Raw genomic sequence first — 17,608 nt, 5'->3', positions numbered from 1 at the left:
CTGATTGTTAGAAAGCTGTTTTCTTCCTCTTTTTTTTTTTTTTTTGAGACAAGAGTCTCACTGTGTTGCCCAGGCTGGAGTGCAGTGGCGTGATCTCGGCTCACTGCAAGCTCTGCCTCCTGGGTTTAAGCGATTCTCCTGCCTCAGCCTCCCCAGTAGCTGGGATTACAGATGGGCGCCACCACGCCCGGCTAATTTTTGTATTTTTAGTAGAGACGGGGTTTCGCCATATTGGCCAGGTGGGTCTCGAACTCCTGACCTCAGGTGATCTACCCACCTCAGCCTCCCAAGGTGCTGGGATGACAGGCGTGAGCCACTGCGCCCGGCCAGAAAGCTGTGATTTTCTTGTACGTTTCACTCTCAGTGGCTCATGGGTGGCAGGAATAGCCTACATTCCCTGGGCAGGAACTTGCCTGGAAACCACATTGGAAACATCTGGGCCATTGAGCATCTGTTTAATATGTTATTGGCAATTTCGGTGATTTCTAATCATTTCCAGTGAGGCACCCAGGACATGGATCCAGCTGGATTCTGTGCCAGAAAACTGAAGCCAACTGGGCAGTCAGTGCATAGAGTGCACACAGTCAGTTGGAAATGGCTCGGTTCACGGTTTCAAGAGAGTAAATATTTAAGCAGAAACCTTGTAAGAGTTGCTCTATCCAGGGAGAAGCTCGTTATCCTCCCAGAATAGCTCCAGAGGGAAGGAAAGGCCAAGCAAAGGTCGGACGTCTCCGAGAACTCCCAACCTGACCGGGAATGTAGGACAGGAAGCTCCCACAAAAGCCCCACACGTGGTCTTTGCATTCTCTGGCTTAAGTAGGGTAGAAATTTCTATGAATAGGAGCTAAGTTTGAGGAGCAGGACGTGCATTGTGGAGGGAGGAAATGGTAAGACGAAATAGTGATGGATGACTAAATCCCGGCTACATTTAGACCAGAACATTGCATGTACATTCTCTCTTCCATGTTTCCCTTCCCAACGTGCACACTCTCCTTCTGTGTATCTGTCGGAAGACAGGGATTCCTGTCTGGAGTGAGAAAATATAGGCTGCTCACCGAGTGATGTGATGGCTGGTAAAACTGAGCAAAGCAAGAACTTAAGAAGGATCATTTGAGATTACCAAGCAGGCAGTTAGGAGGAAAATGAAGTTACAAGGACAGGAAAAATAGGGTGTGCGTATGCATGCAAGCATGTCCTGTGTGTGTACGTGTGTGTGCGTACTCATATATGCATGCACATACCTGTTGGTGTGCTTGTTTGTGTGTACGTCCTTGTATGTGCATGCATGTCCTTGTGTGTACATGTCGGTGCATATTCGTGTGTGTGCACGTGCATGTGAGTATGCTTGTTTTGTGCACATGTTTGTGTGTGCATACATGTATATATGTATATACACAGGCATATTTGCATGTGTGCATGTATGTACATGTTGGTGTATGCTTGTATGTCTTCGTGTGTGTGCATGCACATCCTTTTGCATGTGTGCAGGGAGAGTGCAGAGAGTATAAAGAATCAGAAAGTTGGTGAAGGCTGGAGCTCAGGCTATCCCCATCACTGGGCTTGGCTCCCAGTTGCTAGCTTAAGACAATCCACATACAGGCTCATTTTGTTTGAGCCTGAATTCAGGCTGGCTGGGTTTGGATCCTATCTCTACTACTCACTAACTGTGCCTCAGGTTCCCCATCTGTAAAAGAGCAGCCTTTCATAGGATGAGTGTGGATTAATTGAAACGATGCACCAGAAGTTCACGGTCCAGGGGCGGGCTCAGAGTCGGCCCTCAGTGGCCCTGGCTGAAATCCATTAGGACTGTGGGGACAGTCGACCCTCACCAACTCCCACTCCCTGCCGACGGTCCCTCTCTTGGGTAATGAGCTGGTGGGGGGATGTTCCCAGGTTGGAACCACATTTGACCTGAGATCTTCTGTATTCTCTAGGGTGAGAAAGGCCCACAAGGCCCAGCTGGCCGAGACGGTCTCCAGGGTCCTGTGGGGCTCCCGGGTCCAGCTGGCCCTGTGGGTCCCCCTGGAGAAGACGGAGATAAGGTAAGGCGAATCCACAGTGACCCATGGCTGGGCCTGGCTGGGCAGGCGGGTGCGAGGGAGGGTGGCGAATTTAAAGGATAGGATGCCGGTGGGTAGAGCGGCTCAGCTGGTGGAGTGATAGCGCACCCACCCCGCAGCCCTGGCGTTAGGGGGTAATGTCCCAGCAGCCCACAGATAAACGGTAATACACGCAGTCCCCGGCATGCTTGAGGGACTTAGAAACCACCTTCTCCTGTGTCTGAGGTTGCCCACGACATTTGCTGTGAGTAGCCAGAGCAGAGAAAAATGCTTCCCGGTCCCCCCCGAATCATTTCCAATTCTGAAGCTGCAGAGCCCGGTTTAATGAGGTTTTGCTCACTATCTATTTTTAAATGTCTCCACTTGAATGATCCAGGCTCCCGTTCATTAAGAATGTGCTTTATAATTCTCAAATGATGACTGCAGGAGCTTGTATTTTATCCTTCGTTTAATGCAGACAGTGAAATTTTGCTCTGCTGTAACTTTCTATTTATGACCCCTCTCTGGGGACATTTCCGACTTTGTCACCTCTGCATGAATGATGCCTTACATCTCCGGGCTGGAGACAGCCTTGCACCAACAGGAACAACAGAGAGGATTTTAATAACTTCTTTGGCAACATAGTAATTGAGTTGTCTGTTACTACGTTGTCATGGCAGCGGCCCAATTTGAAAAACAGAGTAAATATTTTCAATATGACTTTTCCCACATTTTCAGGTCTACTAAAAGCCCGTCTAGCATCAAATCAAGACCTCATCCCTTTTAGCCCGTGTATTAAAAAGGAAATCAAGCTAATATATGGAAACATTTATGCGTAGGAAAGTTATAGGGCCACCTGGAAAGGACACTGTTCTTCATCGCCAAGAAAAATTCATTATGGGGAACAGAAAAGGTCCAAACGGTTGTCAAGCTGTCTAACAGAATCCCACACACCTTCCCCTAGGGAGAGATCGGGGAGCCAGGGCAGAAAGGAAGCAAAGGGGACAAAGGAGAGCAGGTAAGAGTTGGCGCGGGGGGCGCGGGAGGCACAGCAGCCCCCAGGTCTCCAGGGGCCTCGTCACAGGCTGTAGGCCGTGTGCCATGCACGTTCTCTTCCAGCATTGCTGATGAGTGGCAGGACATGCTGTGAAAATCTCCCGTGTGCGTGTGTTCCAACAACATGTGTGTGCACACGCATGCATATCTGGGAGTGAGTCTCTGTGTTAGAATGAACAGGATGCATCCTCCGGTTTTGTGAAATTAAACAAATCAAGCGTTTCTGTCCTTGAGGCTTTGGGTTCTGCAGACACACCCGTTGCCCTCTGAGGTGAGAGGACCAGAATGCTGCGGCACAGGCAGCACCATTGACCAAGTGCCTGTTCATTTTTCCCCTTTTTGTTTTTTCATCTGCTCAGAAATCCTAGTGTGTTCTTACAAAAGCCCCATCGCTCTGCTACCAGCTCCCTCCCGACAGGTGAAACGTCTCCTTGTCCCCTGTGTGGCCAGGCCTTTCCCCCAATATGTTGATTCCTAGTCAAGCAGGATCTGTGCTCCCAAGAGGCCTGCCACAGGGGCTGTGTCCTTCCAGCCGTGGGTGGGCTACCGGGGCCAAGGGCACGGTGCCCTCCTTGCTTGCCTCCTTCCCGTGGTCCCATGCCGGAGGTCTCTTGAGGATGGCACAGCAGGGGACGTGGTGCCGGGACCCTCCCTGTTGAAGGGGGCCTCACGTGCCCGTGCTGTGGGTACATGGTGGGAGCTGAGATGACACGCGGTGCTCTCGAGAGACGTTGGGGGCAGCTCTTTGCCATCCAGAAATGGGCTCGGGGTGGAACCAAGATCCTCATCTACCTCCCAGAGGCTGCAGCAGGCTTGCACCGTGGTGCAAGGAACGACACATGTGGAGACTGAACTGATGATGTTGATGCATCGGTCCCCGGGCTCAGGATGTGGTCCACCCCTCCCTCAGCCTTATCCACAATCCAGGAAGCCTCCCATATCTCTGTCTTGTTCCCCACAGGGTCCTCCCGGGCCTACAGGTCCTCAAGGCCCCATCGGACAGCCGGGTCCCTCTGTGAGTATCCACGGTCAATGACCTTCGGAAAGCCCCATGCCCCCTGGAGCTGCTGGGGTGCCAGCATCCTCACCTGTGGCCGATTGTTTCCCTGCAGGGAGCTGACGGCGAGCCAGGGCCTCGGGGCCAGCAGGGCCTTTTCGGGCAGAAAGGTGATGAAGGTCCCAGAGGCTTTCCTGGACCCCCTGGGCCAGTGGGGCTGCAGGTAACTGCGGGGTTCTCACCACGCCGGTCTCCGCTTCTGACGTCCCCTGTGTCTTCCCTGTGCTCTCCCCTCTTGTCTTTTTGAGAATGGAAAACTAAAGCCAGGCTGCAGGGGGCCTCCTGGGCCTCCTCGTTCCAACTGGAAGTGCTGTGGCTTCCCAGAATTCCAGGCGTGCCCGCATTTACCGCTCTTCAACAGTCTCATTTATTTCTGTGCTCATTGTGGAAACTGACGATTCGTAAGAAACACAGCAAGAGTGACTTCTAAATGCACCCCCTAGAGATGACAGCAATAAACATTTGGGCACGTTTCACTGCCATGCCTTTTAAATGTGTGTATTCTCATACACAGAGGCACATATGTAATTGTATTTGGTTTTTGAAAAATGAATCATGTTGTAAGAGAGAAAGTTTGTACCCAGCTTTCCCCATTTTCCATCCTCCATTCCCGTTTTATGTTATGAGCGTGTTGAACGCCATTACACATGACTCTCTATTTATTTGGAAAACATGATTTTTAGTCACTGCACAGTAAGTCAGCATCTGGTGGTGGCATAATTTACCCAGGCGTCCCCTGCTGCTGGCTCCTTAGGCTTTATTGTTTTATGGGATCCTGCCACAATCACCTTTGTCGTAAATCTTTGCGATCTCCTCTGCTTGTTTCCTCGGGCTGATTCTGAGACTGGGAACCCCAGGACGTTCTCATGGGTAGCTATGCACAGAGAAGCACCTTCCTGGGGCTTCCGACGCTCAGTGCTGTGTGGGTGGAGGTCATGAAAGTCGTGTGTGTGTCTGACATGCACATGACACAACAGCGCTTAACTGGGAAGTTTCCTGTTCTCAGGGTTTGCCAGGACCTCCGGGTGAGAAGGGTGAGACAGGAGACGTGGGCCAGATGGTAAGTGTGCCTGAGACTCCAACGCCTTGCCGTCCTAGCGGCTCAGTTTTGGGGAAACATTTGCGTTTCCTCTGGGCTCAGTGGTCTCTCCCCTTTCCTAGGGCCCCCCAGGTCCCCCTGGCCCCCGGGGACCCTCCGGAGCTCCAGGTGCTGATGGCCCACAAGGTCCCCCAGGTGGAATAGGAAACCCTGGTGCAGTGGGAGAGAAGGTGAGGCTTGTGCCTGCTCTGGTGGCAGATTTGTGGTTGTTTGAGGTGTGTGTGTGTGTGTGTGTGTGTGTGTGTGTGTGTGTGTGTATGCGTGCTTGTGGGGGTACATGCATGTGTGTGTACCTCTCTGTGTGTACACAGAGATGAGATGTACTCATCTCTATGGGCATGGCTGGGTTATTCCTATGAAAGGCATTTTGAAATGTAGGCAAATACTTGTGAAATGGAGCTGGGAACTCTGACTGTCCATTCGTGACAGCCTTTTGCAGAATTTCCAGACAACGCCCCACCGGCAAAGCCCCTGCCTCCTTCTCCAAGGCTCAGCTGTGGTGGAGACTATTCCTTAAAGAACTGGTGTTTCTAAGCTTGCAGTTTCCATGTCAGCCGAATTATTTTCTCAAATGGGTCCTCTCCATTTGATGTGATTGGTTTTGGAGCCCAGACTCCATGAGCGTGATGGACCCGTGTGTGTGTGCGTGCCTGTGTGTGTGAGCTCATGTGTGCAGCATGATGGACCCGTGTGTGTGAGCGTGCCTGTGTGTGTGAGTTCGTGTGTGCACACAGGTGCATGTGTGTGTGCCTGCATGCTGGGCGGGACGGCGCTGAGCTGTGACTCCACATCCTTGTTCCTGCATTCGCCTGACTGCAAAAGCACCTCTCCCAGTTCCCCTGGACAAGCGGGAAGACACAGTGTGCATCCATGCACTCGAGCCTCCTGCGCACGGTTTCCAGAGCTTTCTTTCTGATATCAATCAGGCCATTAAATTGGAAGACGCCTTCCACCACTGCTCATTTTTTATGATATGGAAATTAAAGAGAAATATGCCCTGCTGAGACCACAGGGTGATGGTGTGCGGCTTCCACGCTAGAGAGGTGGTGTTTGCCTTGGTGTCTCCGCCTTAGGGCATGTGTTTCCGTTCACCTGCTGCCACTGTGGGTGCCCCCTTCCCTGCGCTCCTGTGGCCTGTGTCCCTGAGGACGGCGTGCCTGTCCTCCTGCCTCGGCCCTGGCCATCCCCCACCTGGAGTGCCATCCTAGCCACTTACCAGCTTCTCGTAGTTGCCCTCCACAACCCTTGGAGCAGCGCTGCGAGAAAGCCTTCACAGCCAGTGTTGCTTGCAACCTGGACACTCTGCCCTGTATCCATCACGTGTCTGCCATATTCCTCCTGCACCTCCAATTCCGGAAGTGTCTGGGGACAGCAACCACTGCCCCAGGAGCCGCTGGGTCCTGGGTGCCCAGGGGCAGGCAGGCAGCAGGCAGGATTTGGCAAATGCTTGAAACCATAGCACTCACCGCTGCCATAACCACTATCTCCCTAGGGCGAGCCCGGCGAAGCAGGCGAGCCTGGCCTTCCAGGAGAAGGCGGCCCCCCGGTGAGTGAGCGGGCACTGCGGGAGAGTGGGATACGACCGAGCAGGTGTGTGGACGGGGTGCTGGGTCGGAGGCTCTGGCTCTGCCTTAGCTTTTCCATCCGTGAAATGGGAGTTGTAACCCCTCTTGTGCCCGTTTCATGGAATTACCGTGAACAAGGTGTGTGATGTGGGAGTGAGCATGTGCACGCAGACTTAGCAATAACTACCTGTGCCCAGTGGCCTGCAGGGACTCTGTCCTCTGTAGTGTTTGCTCCTGGCCCCTTCATGGGCTGCCATAAGTGTGAGGGTGGCTGTTGTCACCTTGTTCCCCCGGACTATGAGGGACAGACTAGGAATATCCAGGCCTTCTCAGGCCGGATGAGTGTTCACTGTGAAGCCAGCCCAGAGGTGGCTTTCAGGCCCAGGACCAGCTGGGTGGACTCAGGTCTCCTGGTTCTAGCTGCTCCCTCCCCCTGAGATCCATGGAGTCCGTGGACACCCCTTGTGGTCTTCACTGACTGACATCTGGTCCAGGAGTCAGTCCCTCCCACCTAGAGCTGAATCTCAGCCTTCAAGGGCTCCCAAAAAGTGAAGGTCCCTCTCAGGGTACACACAGGAGCTGACTCTGCCCAGGGCTGGGGAGCGACCTGGCAGCCGGCCCCCTGCAGGGCTCAGCAGATACTTGGAAAGGCTGGTCTGAATGGGGTGAGAACCGGGGAGGCCCACCGTAAACCGGCACCTGCTTTGCTCTGGGCGGCGACGTGGTTGGCTCTGAGAACTTGACCCTGGTGTCTCTCCTCCAGGGACCCAAAGGAGAAAGGGGAGAGAAGGGCGAGTCGGGCCCTTCGGGTGCTGCTGGACCCCCTGGACCCAAAGGCCCTCCCGGAGACGATGGTCCCAAAGGCAGCCCTGTGAGTATGCCGATCACGCCTCAGGGACCCTGCAGCAGGAGCGGGGCTCTGCGCTGGGATCCTTCTGAATCATTGGCTGTGCACTCTGCTCCGAGAGCAGCTTCAAGACCGTTCCATGTCTTGGCTAATTTTTCTAGACACTAGAGGTTTTCACACCAGCTACTGAACCAAAATAGCAGAGATGAGACAGAGGGCGTGGACTGGAGGAGGAAGCCCTGAGTGGTTCTTCTCTGTGGGCCAGGCAGCCAGCTGAGATGCACGAGTGACAGCTGGGCTTTGGGAAGATGCCCCTGCCCTTGGCCGGCCCTGATTTTGCATCAGAGGGGCTTTGGAGAGGCACATTCCGGAGGTCTGAAGGTCCAGGTTCTACTTGCAGCCTGGAGCTCCCAGGAATGGACCTGTGGGCGGAACGCCTGCCCCTTGCTTGGCTCTGGAAAGCAAGAGACAGCTGACCTGTGCCATGCCCACTGGCCGGGCTTGCTGGCTCTGGGGCATGCTGCACATGGAAGGGTTTCTGTGCCATAAAGTGCGCTGAGGTGTTGGAATTGCTGGAATGTCCTAGGAGCTGGACGGTAGCAGGTGGCCGTCTTGAGGCAGCAACATGATTGGCCACGTGTGGTCTCAGTCAGGTTGCTGATGGCCTTGGCTGCCTCTTTCTTTCTTCTTTTCAGGGCCCAGTGGGTTTTCCTGGAGATCCTGGTCCCCCTGGAGAGCCTGGTCCCGCGGTAGGTGCACAAGAGGGTAAAGCCACTGGATCCCCACAACGCTGGCCTGCCTCTGCCAGCCCCATGTCCCCTCTTTCCAGTTGTTCTTTGTGATGAACTCTCACTGGGGCAGGCAGTGTCCCAAAATGCACTCATGTTTGGTGATCAGAACAAGAAGATGCCTTTGACCCCACTGAGCATGCTCTGTGCTGCACCAGGATGGATTTGGGTTTTGGGAAGGGACTGGAGATGCACTGGGAGCTGGTACATGAACTCAGGGTGACATCTGGGGGTCAGCAAGGAGCTCGCGTTTGTTCCCACAGGGTCAAGATGGTCCCCCTGGTGACAAAGGAGACGATGGTGAACCCGGGCAGACGGTGAGTCTACAATCTGCGCTGGCTTCCTGGTGGAGGTGTCAGTGTATTCTTAGGACTTTGCAACTTGCTTGGCTCATGTCTGGGAAAAACTCCAACCTAGTTGATATTGACTCCTTTACAATATTGATTCTCTTATGATATTGATTCCCTTACGATATTGATTCTGGACAGTGACAGGGCTCACGAACTCCCTCTGAGATGTACGTGCCGTCTCAGCAGCAGGTTTGCAGGCAGCCCCAGGGCTTCCACGACTCGCCACGGGCTTGCACAGGAACGTCAGATCTTACCCACAGCTCTGTCTAGCAGGCCAGTGCCTCTCCTCACCGGACCCTTCCTGCCTTACTTTGACCGAGGTCACACTGGACATTGCATCTGACACTTGGCGTTGAGTGTTTTAAACATTGCTTCAAGCCCAGATTGTCTCTCTGGGATAGATCGACCCCCACGGGCCCTGGGCAGGACTGGGCCTGGAGGTGGCCCCTGAGGCCTTGCAGATGCCCTTGCCCCACCTTGCACCCAGCCTGGCCAAGCACAGGGGGCTGCAGACCTGAGGGCAAAGGCCATGTCACCGAGTTGAGAGAAGTGTCCACTCAGAGAAGGCGTTAGGGATCAAGCCCCGGGCTGGATTTCCCCAACAGATGCCCCCATTCCACCACTTCCCGGCCTGTGTCCTGGGACGATTCTTGTCCCCCCTTCTGTGAAAGGGGATGCCAGTGCCTTGTCCCTGCCCGGGTTGTGGCGAGGACTGAACCAGTCATTGTGTATCAACAGTCGGTACTGTGAGTAGGAAAGTTCTCTTCCAAAATGCAGAAAACCCACGGGATGGGAGTCAGGGTTCCTTACGCTGTCACAGCCCGGGTGCCACGCTCTCTTAACAGCCTCTGCGGTAGCCCCAAAAGAAGAGAGAGGCAGCTGCAGGACGGCCGAGGAGAGAGTAGACTGAAATCTCCATGGGTTTTGCCTTAACTGAGTCTAACAGACCTCAGTGCCTGACACTGTTCTTTCTCCCAATACCAGGGATCCCCCGGCCCTACTGGCGAACCAGGTCCATCTGGGCCTCCAGGAAAAAGGGTAAATCATTCTGCAAGCACATCCTTGCCGTCAGCTCCCTGCATGAAGCACCCCCGCCCCTTCCTGTCACCTTTTGCTTGGGCGCTGGGTGCTCTGAGCCGCACTGATGTGGAAGGGCTTGGGTGTGGCGTGTTCTCCACTCAGCCTCCACCATGTCACAAAATCACAGGCCTGCCCGGCGGACGCGGCTGCTCGTTTTAGGACAGGCCGGCTGCCGACACCGTCAGTGGTATTCATTGTGGGAGAAAGACACCCGCAAAGCTGCAGAAGTCCTTTTCCCGTAGCTCAGGTTTTACTGAAAAGCCAGAGCAAATGAGAAGGCATCCTTTGCAGATTGAATGGCCCGGCCACATGCTGGCGGTGCAGTAAACAGCTGCCTGGTGCACCCAAGACGGAGGCCACACGGAACTCGAGGCGTGCACTGAGCCTCCCCATGTGGCCTGAGAGGCCTTTACCTGGGACTGGAGTCCATAGGACTCATGCTGAGGACCCGTGTCCCTGCGGGTGGCCCGGAAGCAGCCTCCATGACCCCGCACCCCTGCCCTGCAGCACGGCACACCCTGAGCGCCTGCACCCGACCTCGTCCCCCCGCCACTGCAGGACACACTCACCACCTGTTGTTCTCTTACTTGTTTCAGGGTCCCCCAGGCCCCGCAGGCCCCGAAGGCAGACAGGGAGAGAAAGGGGCCAAGGTAATGTGTTTTGGGGCCAGGCCGTGACCGCATGGACCTCCCCCAAGGGAGCCCAGTGGGCAGGGAGTGAACAAGCGTGTAGGCAGAGAAGGCCACGGAGGCCAAGAGTGGCTGCCCCAGGGGCACCTGGCTCATGGCCTACCTGGGGAGGAGACCTGGTTCTCTCTCAAGGAGGCAGCCAAGTGCTGGTCACGAGACTGGGGCCATCTGTCCTGCCCACCTGAGGGAGGAGGCGGGTGGTGGGTGCGGGATTCAGGGAGCCCAGTGCTGAGTAGTTCTGTCCCCGGGAGCCCTGCGACCTCATGCTTGCTCTTTGAGCCGGCCACACCGCAGCTGCCTACCTCTAAAGTGGACCGTGTCCGATGGTGACCGTGTCTGCTTCGGGGCCTGTGGAGAAGATGGGATGCCATCACCCATGCAGTTGGCTGGGGCCTGGCCCGGAGCACACGGGAGGTTGTTCTGTCAGCCAGGTGTTGAGGGCCTGGCCTGGCGCTGTCTGCCTCCCTCCTGGAGGCGCCTGTTGTTAAGTGAGACGGGACGTTGTGCGGTTCCATCCCTGCTTGGACAATGGTGCTGTGACCCCTAGGCTGTGGTCGGCACAGTCCGCGGAGACTGGGGATCCCTGCTGGCCAGGGGAATGTCGGCATGGAGACTTGGCCAGGGCAGCTTCCACAGAGAATGTGGAGAATTAGGGCAACCCTGGATATGGGGTCACTCTGGGGCTCTCCCAGAGGTGCCCAGGGTTTCCGAGCAGTGGTCCTGGGCCAGGGTGCCTGGAGCCTCAAGTTCCGGACCTCATTCTGCCCTCCGCCGCCCTGCAGGGAGAAGCCGGCTTGGAAGGCCCTCCTGGGAAGACTGGCCCCATCGGTCCCCAGGGGGCCCCTGGGAAGCCCGGACCCGATGGCCTTCGAGGGATCCCTGGCCCTGTGGTGAGTAGGCTGTGAGGGGCAGAGGGGTTGCCAGGTGGAGGGATGGGCGACCCAGCAACTCATTCGGAGCGTCTCTGTGTTTCAGGGTGAACAAGGTCTCCCAGGATCCCCAGGCCCGGATGGTCCCCCCGGCCCCATGGTGAGTGACATTCCCCATGGTGAGGGTAGGGGGTGGGGTGAGTTTGCCGCCCAAAACCCCTGGGATGAGGACTCTGATCCCTCTGCCTCCTCCCACAGGGTCCCCCAGGACTTCCCGGCCTCAAAGGAGATTCTGGTCCCAAAGGCGAAAAGGTAAGCGGGACCTCCCTGCCCCGGCAGTTGTGACTCGGGACCTTCAAATTTGTAACCCTGGGTCTCAAACTCAACAAGCTCTTGCTCCGTCGCCCGAATCTGTCAAGCACCTGCTGCAAGCTGGTGGTGGGGACCCTGAGAGGTGACAAAACAAAGGAAAATAGACACGCTGTGTTTGAGGCTTGGCCCCTGCCTTTGGAGGGTCCTGAGCAGTTCAGGAGATCCCAGAGGCCCCTGCGGTATTGATGGAAAACCTTCCGGTGAGGCGCAGAGGCCCCGGCTGATGGATGTGCGGGATCCCAGGTTGCTGCTCTCCCTGGGCTGGGCGGCCTCAGATCCTCCCCGCAGGAGGTGTGGGCACGGTTCTGCAGTGGGAGCAAAGCCCTTTTATTTTTCCTAACTGCTGGGAGTTCTTTTCCACTCGCAGTGATTTATTTACAAACATAAAAGGTACTCAGGAGGGAGACGGTTGTATATGAAGCAGAAGGCAATGAGGACCCTCTCATTTCCACTCCGACGTCCGCCACCACCGCCCCCAGCCCCAAGGCAGATGAGAGCTGGGGCTTCCTTGCGGGGCTTGCCATGGGTTCCTAGAAGACAAACGTAGACAGCGAATGTCATGGATTCTTCTCTTTTAAAAAACAACCCGTGATTGTGGTATCTGTAATACTCTGCATCTTTCTCTCCGTGTCAGTCCACAAACTTTGTTTTAGTTCCGTATAGGAGCAGGCGTTCGGATTTGCCGTGAGGAAATTGGCGAGTGTATATGAAGAGGAAGACAGAGATAAACATGACCACTCAGGAAAACCCCTTTATCACTTTGGTCTGTCTCTGTGTCTGTGGCTCCCTGTCTGTTTTTAGACATGACTCTGGCCAGCGAAGGGCTGCCTGGGACCTGCCATTTCGTCACCTGGCCGCTCTGTTGAGCTTGTTCCCCTTCCGGGGGAGGCTGACCATGACGTGAAGATTCCTGTGCCATGGCTGTGCTGCATGCTACCTGGCCCACCGTGGCCGAGCATGAGGCGTGGCTCCCTCAAATGCCCCTTCCCGTCTTCATTTTCCCACAGGGTCATCCAGGCCTGATCGGGCTCATCGGTCCTCCGGGTGAACAGGGTGAGAAGGGCGACCGTGGTCTCCCCGGCCCCCAGGGCTCCTCCGGTCCTAAGGGAGAACAGGTGCGTGAGATGGCACTTCTTGCATGTGGGCTGTCGAGAGGCATTTTGGATCCCTGCGGCAGGCACCCAGGGGACCCAGGGGCCCATCAGAGCCCAGAAGGACGTCCACACGTCGGTTGAGTCCGGTCATCCTGCTTGGCAGATGGGAACATTGAGGGGCTGGGCTCGCCCAGGTGCACAGCGAGCTGGCGGCAGAGCCGTCTCCCAGTCCCGTGCCCTGACTGGCAGGCGGGGCTTCCTCCTCATGACCATGGTGGCCCCCAGAGCTGGAGGGACTCCGAAGTCAGGTCATTTTGCCTGGTTCCCAGCCCTGTGGGAGAGCCTGTCACCCACCGCTTGCCCTGGAGGTCACTGGTGACAACCAGCCGTGTTTGCCAGTGCTGCGGGCAGAGTGGCTGTTCTGGCTCTTGCTTCCACCCTGCCCCCAGCTGCCCCCAAACTTCCCTGGAAGCCACTGTAGCTCATTGGAGTTTGCAGCCTCTGCAAACCATAGCCAAGGAAACCCCATGCAGGGAGCTTCACTCTGTCCTACACTCTGAGCGACTTGGAAGTGGCCTGGGGAGGGTGACGTGTGCCGTGGAGGCAGGAGAGGGGATGAGGTGACCTGCGGTGTCTCTGTCCTTCCCCCATGAGGGCCACGGGTCCTTATTCCCATGTGGGAATCTTTCCGTCCCGAGCAAGGCGTGACGGACACACACACGCACAATACGCTGTGCCTACCCCATGCCTCATAGGATGCCGGGGACAGGGCAGGAGCAGGCAGAGCCCCTGCAGGCTGGGAGTAAGGTGGCATCCTCACCACAGGCTCCAGGAAGGTTGCAGGACATTGCTGAAGGGTGGAGCTCATTGCAAACCCTACATCGCTGGCCACTGTCCTCCATGCCATTGACCATTTTCCTCAGCCGGTGTCCCCAGGTCACAGCAGGGTCCTCAGAGGAGTGCCGCCCAGGGTGTGGTGGCGCAGTGACCATGAAAATTAGAGAGGCATCCAGGGTCCCCACGGCCAACAGGAAAGCACCCCTGTGTCCACCCTGTTTGCTCCCCTGCCCTCACCCCGAACTGTGGTCTTGGCAGTGTTGCTGATGAAGGTGTCGGGTTGGTGTGCAGGCTTGGGGAGTTGTGGGGTTCTTACAATGAGCCACAGCCCAAGTCCCTGCAGGGACAAGGTGAAGGGAGGGAAGCACTCCCTCCCCAGTGAAATATGGCCATCAGCCCTCCGCTACCCTTGCCTCCAGCTTCTGCCCAGAGAGAGCTCTGAGTGGAATCCGGGGCTGTGGGGGGAGGGGCTGCAGTGGCTCCAGCTGCCCAGGTGTCTGTGGCAAAGCTAGCCGAAGTTGTTCTGTGCCAGCAGCTCAGCCCCCGAGGGAGCCAGTGGGGAGAAGGGGCCTGAGCGGAGGTTCCATGCTCCAAGGATGCAGAAAGCGCATTTACAGGCTGGACAGGACAGTCAGCATGGACGGGACTCCCTGCCCAACCCCTCTGGGCTTAGTTCTACTGGGGAGACCAACACCATGAGCAGGAAACAGCAAGAGGGGCCCAAGCCGGGGCTGCGATGTCAGGGCAATGGTTTCAGTATTTCTGATTGAACGTGAAAAGAGGTGCTCAGCCCGAAGTCCTCAGTGGCCTGGGGGATGAGAGAGAATTCCTGGCAGCCCAGCCGGGGGAGCAGTGCCGAGGGCTGGCAGCCTTGGGGTGGATGCTCAGGTCGATGGCTCCCCTGACATGCACAGCCCGGGATCAGAGAGCAGCCACAGGAGGCTGCTGAGGGGCCGAAGGGGCACCATGGGGAAGGGACAGGGGGAGCCGAGGGGTGTGGCTCCTCCTTGTCTGAAGGTGATAACCTGCATTTTCTGCTCCTTTTCAGGGTATCACTGGTCCTTCCGGCCCGATTGGGCCTCCTGGGCCCCCTGGTCTGCCGGTGTGTATCTGGGAGGGGTGTGGTCCTTCCTGGGAGGGCAGGGAGGGTGGGGGTAAGCCTTGGGGCCTCAGTGTGGGGCTGGAGAATCGTGGAAAAGTCACACGAGAAGCTAGAATTGGGGCCTCCAGGGTAGCTTTGCCCATTAACTCAACATTGGGGGTCCCAGGAGACAGAAGAAAGGAAGTGGCGTTGCCTGGCGCTGGCTTTGGGTGGGGAAGACAGGGACGGGAAACGGTGGCCGTTTCAGGGAACAAGGACACTTGTCTGTAGGCATCTGGCAGGAGCCCGGCCAGCCTGGCCCAGACAAGAGGAGTTAGCTCCCCTCCTCTGGCACTGCCTCCTGGCTCTCACATTGCTGGGAGACATCCCCACAGCCACTGGGCCGCAGGTGCACACGGTCCCCGGGGCCCCCGCTGCGCTGAGAGCTGGCCCCTGCTGTGTGCTCAGAGAGGGCTGGGGGGTGCATTTCATCAGCCCCTTCTGAGCCAGGACACGCTCTTTTCCGCTCCCCTCCCCCGGCTGTCTGAGCTGTGGTTTCCTAGCCTGGGTGGGTGGTAGGCCGGCGGGGAGCAGGTAGGACCACCCTGTGTCTCCACGAGGGGTGAGCACCAGCCAGGCCCTGATCCTCCTCCCACTCTAGCCGGGCAAATACAGGTGTAGACTCCTGAGGGGGATGCGGGAGGGAGAGGGGCGAGGGGTGAGACCAGGCTGGGCAGGACATGGAGCACGGTGGGGCTGGAGCTGAGACCCAGCTTGCTGACGCTCTGCCGTCCTCTCTCTGCAGGGTCCGCCTGGTCCAAAAGGTGCTAAGGGCTCCTCGGTAAGTGACACGCTGCCCCAGCCAGGCCACATGCCTGGAAGGTAGGGGAGGGTGGCGGGTCCCCTGGCACAGGAACAAACCACTCACACATCCATCCTAGCTCAGGCCCTGCTGCTCACGATCCTCCCGTCTTTCTACACTGACCCCAGCATGGCAGACTGAGGCATGTGAGCTGCTCGCGCTCTGCCCTAGGAAGGGCTCCATCCCGCTCTGTCCTCATCTCAGGGATCCAGGAGGGTATGGGGGTCTCTGCCATTCTCTTCTCTCCCGTGGCTATGAGGGCCACCTCCCCCACACAGGTCTCCAGGGACTGTTCTAGAGCTGAAGGTGGATTCAAAGTCCCCTCATGCCTCTGTGACCAAGGGTTGATTCTTTTCTTTCTCCTCAGGGTCCAACTGGCCCGAAGGGTGAGGCAGGCCACCCAGGCCCCCCAGGCCCCCCGGTAAGTAGCCCTTGAAGCCCAGGAAGCGGGGTAGGGGCTCTGGCTAGTTCCAAGGGAATCGAGAAAGCAACTGTGTGTGTGACTGCCCCCAGAGACTCATGAAGCCCGTGTGGCATGCCCGGGCCTTGTCCCTGGTGCACAGCAGGGGAAGCGAGCCACACAGGTCTGTCCACAGGAAGCTTACAGGCCAACCCTGGGAAGAACAGCTGGCCAGGAGAGAGAGGACACACATGTGTGTGTGCTGTGTGTATGCATACATGTGTGTGAATGTGTGAACGTGTATATGCGTGTATGTGACTGGGCACGTGTGTGTGCACGTCTGTATGTGTACCTGCATCCTGTATATGTGCCTGCGTGTGTAATGTGTGTGTACATGGTCTGTATGTGCATGTGTGTACATGATGTGTGTATGGGTATGCATGCGTATATGTGTGGGACACATGTATGTGTGTGCATGTGTGCTTGTGTGTGTGCATGTGTAGTGTATGTGCATGTATATATGTGTAGTGTGTGTATATTGTGTATGTGCATGCATGGCTGTGTATGTGTGCATGTGTGTGCGTATGTATACATGTGCATGCATGTCTGGGATATATATGCATGTGTGTGTGTGTTTATAATATGTGTGTATGCATACATGTGTGTTGGGATGGGGGAGCACTAGACTCGTGTATGTGTGTATGTGTGTGTGCGTGTGTGTGTGTTTATAACGTGTGTGTGCATGCATACATGTGTGTTGGGATGGGGGAGCACTAGACTCATGTATGTGTGTGTGTGCCCGTGTGTGTGTTTATAATGTGTGTGCGTATGCATACGTGTGTGTTGGGATGGGGAAACACTAGACTCGTGTGTGTGTGTGCGCGTGTGTGTGTTTATAATGTGTGTGTGCATGCATACGTGTGTGTTGGGATGGGGGAGCACTAGACTCGTGTGTGTGTGTGCGTGTGTGTGTGTTTATAATCTGTGTGTGCATGCGTACATGTGTGTTGGGATGGGGGAGCACTAGACTCATGTATGTGTGTGTGTGCGTGTGTGTGTGTTTATAATGTATGTGTGCATGCATACATGTGTGTTGGGATGGGGGAGCACTAAACGAGGCCCTAGAGGCGCAAGGTGAAGCCAGTTTGAACCAGGGCATGGCGAGAGCGCTATGGAACACCGCCTTTGGTTGTGTAGTCTCTCAACTCCCATCATCTTAGCTGGGGCTTCCTGGAACTGAACGGCTCCTTGCCTCAGGAGGCATTCATGTGGCCCCGCTGTGTTCAGCCCCAGCTAGGGCTGCAGAGGCAAGAGCGGGGAGACCTGGTCCCTTTCCTCAAGGCTTGGCCTTTCGTGTGGCTGAGGGCAGGATGGTAGATGCAAGCCCAAAGCTGCAAACTGTTACGTTTCAGCTCTAGAGAGAAAGGGAAGAGGAGCTAGGGATGTGGCTTAGAGAAGAGAAGTGCTCCGTGCTGGCAAGCACCTGGCAGTGGGGATGGGTGTGGAATGTTCCAGAGGCCAGA

The 17,608-nt window shown here is 56.3% G+C and overlaps 1 protein-coding gene across 2 annotated transcripts in view; it reads left to right on the top strand.

Annotated features, from left to right (window-relative positions):
• Positions 1 to 17,608, top strand: part of COL5A1 (collagen type V alpha 1 chain) — a 203,676-nt gene that overhangs the window by 164,013 nt on the left and 22,055 nt on the right. For both annotated transcript variants that reach the window (XM_025358858.1, XM_025358857.1), the window contains exons 43-61: positions 1,935 to 2,042; positions 3,004 to 3,057; positions 4,057 to 4,110; positions 4,208 to 4,315; positions 5,159 to 5,212; positions 5,314 to 5,421; positions 6,744 to 6,797; positions 7,580 to 7,687; positions 8,359 to 8,412; positions 8,715 to 8,768; positions 9,786 to 9,839; positions 10,478 to 10,531; positions 11,353 to 11,460; positions 11,546 to 11,599; positions 11,698 to 11,751; positions 12,819 to 12,926; positions 14,791 to 14,844; positions 15,629 to 15,664; positions 16,053 to 16,106. In XM_025358858.1, the coding sequence (XP_025214643.1) occupies positions 1,935 to 2,042; positions 3,004 to 3,057; positions 4,057 to 4,110; positions 4,208 to 4,315; positions 5,159 to 5,212; positions 5,314 to 5,421; positions 6,744 to 6,797; positions 7,580 to 7,687; positions 8,359 to 8,412; positions 8,715 to 8,768; positions 9,786 to 9,839; positions 10,478 to 10,531; positions 11,353 to 11,460; positions 11,546 to 11,599; positions 11,698 to 11,751; positions 12,819 to 12,926; positions 14,791 to 14,844; positions 15,629 to 15,664; positions 16,053 to 16,106 (1,332 nt within the window). The remainder of the gene's footprint in view (positions 1 to 1,934; positions 2,043 to 3,003; positions 3,058 to 4,056; positions 4,111 to 4,207; positions 4,316 to 5,158; positions 5,213 to 5,313; positions 5,422 to 6,743; positions 6,798 to 7,579; positions 7,688 to 8,358; positions 8,413 to 8,714; positions 8,769 to 9,785; positions 9,840 to 10,477; positions 10,532 to 11,352; positions 11,461 to 11,545; positions 11,600 to 11,697; positions 11,752 to 12,818; positions 12,927 to 14,790; positions 14,845 to 15,628; positions 15,665 to 16,052; positions 16,107 to 17,608) is intronic.

Source organism: Theropithecus gelada, chromosome 15, assembly GCF_003255815.1.
Source record: "Theropithecus gelada isolate Dixy chromosome 15, Tgel_1.0, whole genome shotgun sequence".
NCBI lineage: Eukaryota > Metazoa > Chordata > Mammalia > Primates > Cercopithecidae > Theropithecus > Theropithecus gelada.
The sequence above is the reverse complement of the archived record's forward strand: the minus strand, read 5'-3'. Positions and strand labels throughout refer to the sequence as shown.